Genomic DNA, 9,252 nt, shown 5'->3' on the forward strand with positions numbered 1-9,252 from the left:
CCTAATCTTATCTTATGTGAGTTGTAAGGCCCATGTTATTTATGAACATTTTAACCTAAACAAATTCAAGTTCTGAAAACAAAATTTTATTTCATAAACATTAAAAACAAAAGCATAATGGATAAAACAACATACGAGTACAACAAACGACTTAAGTATACGTGCCTCTGAACTGCTTTCTTAAAATGTGCCAAAACAGAGTCCACATCTTCCAGACCGGTACTCATTGGTGCTATTATTTTTGCGTATTCCTAGAACAGTTCGAATCCAACCTCAAACGCAGCCATTGCCATAACTAGTTTTTATTTGTTCTTTAAACTTCTTGGGCATAAAATGAAGTGTCCTGTTTTCAGGCTTGGCCTCAATCAATTTCCCTCTATTTCTTAATGAGCTATCCTTCCCTGCACCCATCTCCATTCCCATATTAGCCCTTGAAGTGAAGGGATCGTGGTTCTGGTTAGGGTAAACACAATAGTCAATGCTTGTGTCCCCATTATTTGGTGGAGTACATAACGATGTAAGCATGCTTTGGCATATGTATGCTGTTACATAAAGGGAACAAACATATCAGCATTCTTGCTCATTCTTCGTTGATTGATGCAGTTGTCAATGGTCATGCACTCAAGATCTAATATTTTGTCAACAAAATCATTACAAATTAGGTTGTTTATGCCTAAATTTGGTTCAACAACGGGATGACCTCTTCAAGGTCGAGGTCGGGTAATTCGTTCAAACTAAGTTAGCGTCACCAACCAAGTCATCCTCCATAACCTGCGTAATCGCCCACGGAGGGGGAGACTGATACGGTGTGAGCCAAAGACCCTTTGATGCCTAAGCAAGTCGACTGCTTCATAACAAAGTATATGAGAGTTTCTGGTGCTTAGAATTACATACCTTTGAGAAAGGGTCATGAAACCGTTTCATAATGGTCTCTAGATAACCTAATCCTTCTAAGAGCAATATTCTGGGATGACCACGTCCTAACTCCTAGTAGACACGAAATGGCCTAACCCTTTCCAAGAATAAGACTTTTTTCTCGTACGTGCATTAGGAGTCTTTTGGGTAAATACCACGTACCTTGGAATCTACTCCAAATATACCTCAGCTCCTACTTTTTATACCTCAGCTCAGCTCCTCCTTACGAGTAAGTCTAGGCTGAGGTAGGCAATATTCATGTGGTTCACTCTAGGGGTGGGCACTCAAACCGGCAAACCGGAAATCGGAGCCGAACCACACCGAACCAAACCGGAAAAAAACCGAGTTGACCAAAAAGTCAAAAACCGGTCAAAAACCGAACCGGACCGGTTTGGACCGGATTCGGATCCGGTTCCATGTCTTCAAAAACCGAACCGGGCCGAACCGAACCGATGAAACTAAAAAAAATATAATTTCAATATATATTTATATTTAATGCTATATTTTTAATTTCACTAAAAAAAACCTAATATTTATCCAAGTTCAATGTCAAAATATCTCTCTTTTCTCACTTTAATATTTATTAATTATATGAAATTGAATAATTTGTTAATTTTCAAGTAAAAAAATAATATTTCAGTTGAGAATTGCATTACAAAACAATTTAAAAAAATAATTTTTATAATCCGGTTCAAAACCGAACCGGAACCGGAACCGGACCGAAACCGGTTCAAACCGAACCGGATGGTTTTTGAATTTTTTTAATTAAAACCGAACCGAACCAAACCGCATGAATAGTATCGAATCGGTTCTAATTTGAGGCAAAAACCGGTCCAAACCGAACCGTGCCCACCCCTAGTTCACTCTTTCGAGCCCTTTAAACTTGGATCTTTCGCTTAAATATCGGGTTGAGATACATTTAATCCTACGTGGAGATAGGCTTGAATATTGGTCAACATACATTTAATCGGACTGGGAGTTACTAGCCCAGCCCAAATATTTGGGATTTAGATCAGCTTGGCTATCTAAGTTTAAACTTAGTAGGGATGGCTATGGGTTGAATTGGGGGTGAGTATGCCATTTCCATCCTCATCCCCATCCCCATTAAGCATTTTTCCCTTATACTCACATTCATACCCGCAATCTTCAAATTTGGAATTCTCCATCCCCGTCTTCATTGGGGTACAGATTCCCCGACCCGCCCCATTACGAAAAAAATAAAAATAAAAAGCTACCTTGTTAAATGATAAAAAAGCATTATGAGCACGAAATATGTATCAATTTCATTTTTAACAATCCCAATCTCTTGGACCACAGGAGTCTAAGAAATTGTGATCACCTACCGTTGGATATTAATCTAATGATTCAAAAAAGTTTCTTAAAAGGAGTGTAAGAATGAGTGAACCGTTGAATTTACATCCAACGGTGAGTGACCACAAATCTCTTGAACCCCTATAGTCCAAGAGATCAGGACTGTCCATTTTTATTAACTAAACATCTAAACTAGTTTTAAAAAAAATTAATACATGTCATAACTACATGTTCAAGACATGATCATTACAGAATCTTCCATGGGCTAAATTGTGGCATATATGACATGATTTTATTAACATTTCTGGTGGCTTAAAACAGGTACATGGTCCCGTAGACGATTCTGTTGTAGAAACTTCAACATTGTGCTAGAAATTGAAAGGTTAAGATATTGATCTCCACTAAAAGTAAACTGTTCACCACATAGGTGTTCTTTACACACATTTCATTCACAAGCTCTGTGAAAAATATATACCGTGTATTCACAAGCTATCTATCGTGGATTTTCAATTCTATTCATTGAGCTTAGACAATAAAAACAGGCAACCAGAAGAAAGGAGGACACAGGCAGAAAAGCAAAGCAAGTCAAAGGGAGATTGTATAACTGCTTTCTTACTCTTCTCGAACAACCCAATTAGAAGTAGCATCACTATGACATGGCCAAGCTTCGTTTTCAGCTCGTTCACAGTTGTTATATCTAACCATTTTGGTCGTTCCTGTGAAAAGAAGGAAATCAAAAGCTCAATACATTTATACAAGTCAACTTAGGCCTACAGATGTTGCAAGTTAAACCACAACTGTAATTATGACCTTTTGTTCCAACAAGAAGCATCCATGGTTTCATCCGAATCCCAACGAAGAGGGTAAAAATTTATAAAATTAACTCTACTCTGTAAAATTCTTATTTTTACATATACTAATACTGAAAACTTTCACCTATTTCCCTTGTACTTTGGCCTGTGTGGCACTTTGCCTCCTGGAAAAATGAAAAATCATTGCCAGTGGTGCCCCCTGAAGCTATTAAAGTTTCAGTGTAGGGCTGCCAAACCTGTCCAATTTCCTATGAATTTTGATGTGTGACTCCCACTCGACCCCCTTTTTAGGGGATTCTCATCAGTTCCTCTCTCCTCTCTTTTCTTTCTCCTTCCCCTTTCTTCTCTCTTCTGCGAATTCTCAGAACAAGGGTGAAAGACCTGTGTATCTAAATGGCTACGGTGGAGTGGGCATGCCAAGACCCATCTGGTTGATATTACCACTGGCTCGGACAACAGGGGAAATCTGAATGAATAAGAGATGGAGCAATGACCAAAATAACCACCACCATCCCCAATGGATGTCATAGGGAAGCTGGAGCGGTTGAGAAGCCACCAACGTTTGCTTCTTGTCTGAAACCACAGTTCCAAAAATTCAGGACCTTGAAACAGATCTTCAGGAGGAAGACAGAGAGCACCCCGAAGAAATTGAGAAGCTTGAAAAATCTGGGTCGGAGGGACTGTTTCTTTAGATTTTGCACTTATCCTTTCCATTCTCTTCTACTTTGTTTTGAAACATTAGTTAGGGGAGTTTGTAAATAATGTCCAAGTCTTGAAGCATGGTTCCAGATTATTGGCATAGATTACCTTACATTGTTCTTGTTATTCCTTTTAAGTGCTATTACTGTTCTTCTCCTCTGGGACATAAAGTTGTTATTATTGTTGGCGCCAGCAATTTTTGAGGTTTGCATTCATTACACTTCAAGCATATCGAGGCAACTTCTGGGTATAGCAACTGTGTCTCTGAAGTGTTTCAATGACTGTTTTTAGTTGTGTTTAAAGGGTAAAACTTGTGTAACTCCCCATTCAATTCTTGTTCGAGCATCATATAGATTCTTCCCTTTAAGTTATGTATCTCGTGTTGAGTACCCATATGACTCCTCCATACATTCATAGACTGGTGAGAAACAGAAATGGAATTCACCTAAAAAATATGGGTTTCCCTGATAGGTCAAAGCCAGTGATATCATCATACGATGATCTTAGAGGCATGGCCATTCCATAGATAGCCATTGCAAATGTACAAGTCACCATACCAATTCCAGATGCAACATCCCTTTACCCCTGTTTTGAGAATTCGCAGAAGAGAGAAGGAAATGGATATGGGAAGACAAAGAGAGAGAAGAAAGGAGAGGGGAGAAGGAAGAGGGAAGTGATGAAAATATCCTCACATATAAAAAATTCAACAGAATTGGACGCATTCAGATAAACTCCATAATTAGCCAAGATACCCAACCTAACAAACTACTTTTGACTGAAAAAATAAATTAATATAATATAATATAATCAAGGACCTACCCTAAGGGCATGTTGCATAAGAATTTTCAACTTTAGTTAGTGTTTGCTAATATAGGCTGTCTGCAGCGTTTTAGATTTCCTTAATTCAAGGCTACTTTCTTTGCTTTTCTTGTCGGCTAACATAATTCAAGGCTGATTTCTAGATCATACTACTAGAAGATTGATGTTAAACACCTATTTCATGGGCAATAAAAGTCCGCCTCTTATTTTCAAAACTTCAGCAGTTAGTTGGCCACTTTACAACATTTCATTCATGTATCTTCTGGCATTGCCCACTAATCCTAGAAAGTAAAATAGTATTTCTAAAAACATAGCTACGAATATTGCTCGGATATGAAAAAATTCAGTCTGACCTTCAGAGTGAACATGCCTAAAAGATTTGATCTGTCAGTAGGTTTATTCTCTTGTGAAGACTTCACAATGTCGAGATTGCTGATAAAGAGCTCATAAAGACCCATTCCAAACACCAACATCACTGTTCCCAAAAGATAGACATCTAAAAATTCCATAAAACAATAGTTAGCGAGTCATTTGCTGAATATATGACTGTATAACCAGAAAGCAAACATGTATGAACAATAGAATTCAACAGATGGACGTACGCCCTCATTCTTATTTTATTATTCTGCATCACCTACATTCCCAAGTTCATAGAGAAGTTCAATTTCTAATACTGATGGTGTCGAGTCTAACTCTAATTGCAACTCATTAAGGTGCTTTTAGAAGTAGTGGTTCAATTTTTGTTTTTGCTTTGTTTTGGTTCAGGTTCAGGATAATACATGTAGGCCAGGCATTTGCAAATGGTATATTTGTTTTGTATAACCAAACACCATCTATGACATCCTTATATCATTTTTTAATTTGTAATCACAGCGGACATGTTAGTCCTACTTTTTAAATATGAAGGAATTATTTGATAACAAGTTTTGCATACAAAAAGTTCAAAGACATGTGATTACTGAAACACAAACGACCACTCTCTGTATGTAGGGAAATCATTATGGCAAAAGTTTACAATCCAAACTGACTAAATGGATCATATATCCCAGAGAAAATGAAAAACAAAAACATGAATTCAAATAAACTCTCATGATGGAATAGCAAACAAAGCAACTGTGCTCCAAATACACCACATAGCACACAAAGGAAATATCGTCTGACAAGAGAGCGAATCATCAACTGTCTTAATCATAACTCCACTAATCTCAGTTAAGCCTAATGACTGCAAATTTTTCTAATTTTAATTGTACCTCTATGTCCTTAACTTCAGAATATCAACACTGGATGAGTGAAAATGCATAAACTTTAGGGGCTAGTATAAAGTTTTATAATTGGAAATTGTAAATCTCTAACTAAATTCATTACTCCAGAAGTTAAAAGCTCTGTTCTTTTCTTGTCTGTCAAATCAAAGATAAACCATTTCTTTGCATGCTTCCTCTTGCTTGCTCTTTCTATAGATTGAAAAATATCTTTAGTAAAACCAATATTTGTTTCATGGTTCTTAAAGCACGGACAACAAAACTTGAAAATGTAAATCGGGACAAAAATAATATTTATACACTCACCAATGGCCTCAACCAGCGACCAGATCACTTTACTGCGATTTACAGAATATTCCATGAAAGACCGTACAACATAAGTGCAGCCCTGCATATCAGGGTAAACATTGTAAATCAATGCTACGAGGAAGCTTACATGTGTAACAAGATCAATGTAAAAGCAAGATTCTATCGGATATCATGTTACTCTTAATTTCTAATCCCTACTTCTAAAATTTCAATTCCTTATTTTTTTAAAAAGGAGGGGGATAAAGAGACAGCCACATCAACCACCATGCATAACCATGCCAACGGGAATGCCACTTCAGAAAGAAGGAAAAAAGTATTAGAATAACCGAAGTTGGGAAACAATCTGATTGAACAACCAAATTATATCACACTGGGAATACCAGCAAATGAATGCAGTCAATCAAATTTTCCGGTATCCAAAGTGGTTTCACAATGGGTAATATTGGTTAATAGAAACCTCATACCCAAATTGTTAGGTATAACAATTGATATTGGGCAGGATGCTAGATACATAACAAATCCACAACTGGTTATTGCACATTTGTTGGAGGAAACTTGGTTACTTGAAGAGCAAAAAATAGAATGCTGTTGAAACAGAATATATGAATGGCATCTAAAACAAAGTGAGGTAATTTAGCAGTACGTCTTTGATAGCCTATAGAATTGCACGACCAAGCTACCATGCATATAGCTTCATATCCAGTTTTTCTTTAAAGAACAGAAGATGTGGTAGATTGTCATCTGTACTGGAAAAGGTTCAACGTGGTGATGAACAACTAGCTAGGTTATGACCAAAGGCATAACCAACAGCTCAAATTCAAGAGATACTATCCCAGCTTGGCTAAACTGAAATTTTCGATACCAGAACCTTCTTTACATTTACTAGAATTTAGAAAACTAAAGAATCTAGGAAACTAACAAATACATTAGGAAACTAAAGATTCACCCTTTTTGTTATGCTATATTTTCTACCATTAGCAAAATCTTCTTTTTCTTGCATTCTATAAATATCATCCATGCCAAACTGGAAAACCATCCCACTGTGAGACATCTCTCATCAACAAAAGAAAAGTGTTGCCTTATACGTTGATAACAAGAGGAAGGAATTTGGAGATGGCAATTACAAAATAACAATCATTCTTAACAACTAAAAGAACAAACAAAAGCAGAATCAAACAAATTAGTACCAAAAAAAGAAGAAAATAAAACCAGAATCAAAACATGGTTCGGCTACAAGTAGAATAAAAGCTACCTCAGCGATTTGATAATCATACCTTGATGAAACAAAGAAATGACCCAATCAAAGACCCCAAAACTCCCAAAAACGCCATGAACCGAAATCTGTATATTACCTACATATCCAGCAAAACACCCAAAAAAATAATAATAATAATTTGCTAAGAAGAAATAAAATCAAAACTATGCCCAACCGAATAGAGGCTACTTGATTAAAAACTTAAAATTGTGCCATTAAAATATAACTTGCGGTACCTTGTCCAAGTGTCCCTCAATATCTTCTACTTTACTTGGTGAATTCTGAAAGGAACTGGAGTCGGAGGCGACATTGGAAGGGATCAGCTGGGACGATGAATGTTGAGGGTCAGAAGAAACGCCATGTCTAGAGCTGGCAGCCATGGAGACGATGAATTTGAAAGCATGGGGACTAAACCCAGAGACCCGATCCAAATTTGGACTCAGTTTTGCAGTTTTGTTGAAGGATGATGGTAAACGTGGAGGTGGTACTGTTCTAATGGGTTTTGAGAGCAAAGGCCGAGGCAGTGTCATGAAAGCTATTTCGTTGGTTTACTGAGTTCGACTTTGTCACTCGGTGAGTCAGTTTCAGTTGGGAACTCGGGAGTTTTGTGAAGACGAAGCTGTTGCCAAATTCGAAAGAACAGCCTGATTGGGAAGGTAAAGTTGTGTAATAATATGTTTGGGAAAATGACAAAATTATCATCCTTGTTTGGCTTGTTCTTTCTTTGTCTTTTTATCGTTTGGCTTGTAGTTTTTGCCAATTTCTTAGAGTTAACTATCGATTTACTCTTTGAATTTGTATGCTATTTTTAATTTGTTACTTAAATTCTTTTTTTTTTGGAAAATTAAGTAGATGAACTAATTTCTATTGTCAATTTCTCCACTACCGCTTAAATCAACAACATCTCATCCAATAATCCATCAAATCATTACCAAAAAAACTTTTTTGAAAAGAAACAAAAACAAAAAAGAAAAAAGAGAAAGAGAAAAAAATTTCCTGGGGACCACCCCACTTGCGGTTTTCTTCTCCTCCCATTCCCCATGACCACCACCCTTCACTCCAAACCAATCCCCCTCATCCCACAAACCCCTACCCCTTTTGTTTTTAGAGAGAGAGAGAGAGAGAGAGAGAGAGAGAACTGTAAAACCTCATTTTTTTTGTTTTGAAAACTAGGCCTTTTTAAAGTGTTTTTGAGTTGAGCTTTTGAAAAATGGGCTTTACCAAATGCGAATTATGGGCTTCGAACTAAAAAAAATTACTTTTGAGCTTAAAAAAATTGAATCCAAGTAGGATACCTAACAAGCCCTAAAAATTCAAGTGGTATTCTCACACATGCCTAAAAGTTTTATACAAATTTCCCAAAAAAAGAATTGTTATTTTTATTCTCCAAAAAAAAAAAGTTGAGTTAAGTAATAAGCTTGTTTCTTTTCCCCCAAAACGTTCATACACTTGTGTACTTAATTAACAACAGTAAACTACTGAATTACCCCTCGAATTATCACCAAATTTTCAATTTTTCCCTTGAATTTTTTTTTTTTTTTTGGTCAATTAAGGATACGAACAAACTTTTTTTGCTAATGTCTCCCTACCATCAAATCCCCTAACATTTCATCTACTTCTCTGTCAATATTGAGTAGGGATGGGAATTCAAACCGGAAAATGGAAATCGAGCTGAATTGGGATGAAAATAATCGGAAAAAACTTGTGGGAACCTGTTTTTTATTTAATTAAAAAAACTATATATTATTATTTTTAAAAATATTCATACTGCATATTAATCATTTATTAATATAGATTTTCCTTATTTAATATTTATTGTGAATGCCTATATGTTATTAAATTTCAAGCCTAGTATAAGATTATTCCTTAAGGT

The 9,252-nt window shown here is 36.3% G+C and overlaps 1 protein-coding gene across 1 annotated transcript; it reads right to left on the reverse strand.

Moving 5' to 3' along the window:
• Window positions 1-2,504: 2,504 nt before the first annotated feature.
• Window positions 2,505-8,076, reverse strand: LOC117628718. The gene is made up of 5 exons (XM_034361221.1): window positions 7,616-8,076; window positions 7,399-7,476; window positions 6,122-6,203; window positions 4,910-5,052; window positions 2,505-2,942 (listed from the first exon to the last, which is right to left on the reverse strand). Exons 1-5 carry the CDS (start codon window positions 7,907-7,909, stop codon window positions 2,739-2,741), a joined length of 801 nt encoding a protein of 266 aa, XP_034217112.1. The 5' UTR covers window positions 7,910-8,076; the 3' UTR covers window positions 2,505-2,738.
• Window positions 8,077-9,252: the final 1,176 nt, after the last annotated feature.

This window comes from Prunus dulcis, chromosome 5 (assembly GCF_902201215.1).
Source record: "Prunus dulcis chromosome 5, ALMONDv2, whole genome shotgun sequence".
In the NCBI taxonomy this organism is placed as follows: Eukaryota; Viridiplantae; Streptophyta; class Magnoliopsida; order Rosales; family Rosaceae; genus Prunus; species Prunus dulcis.

Coding starts and splice junctions, on each gene's coding strand:
- LOC117628718 (XM_034361221.1), bottom strand. CDS start 7,909: ATGACACTGCCTCGGCCTTTGCTCTCAAAACCCATTAGAACAGTACCA. Junction 5,053..6,121: donor GTCGCTGGTTGAGGCCATTG/GTGAGTGTATAA, acceptor TGGAATTTTTAG/ATGTCTATCTTTTGGGAACA. Junction 2,943..4,909: donor TAGGCATGTTCACTCTGAAG/GTCAGACTGAAT, acceptor TTCTTTTCACAG/GAACGACCAAAATGGTTAGA.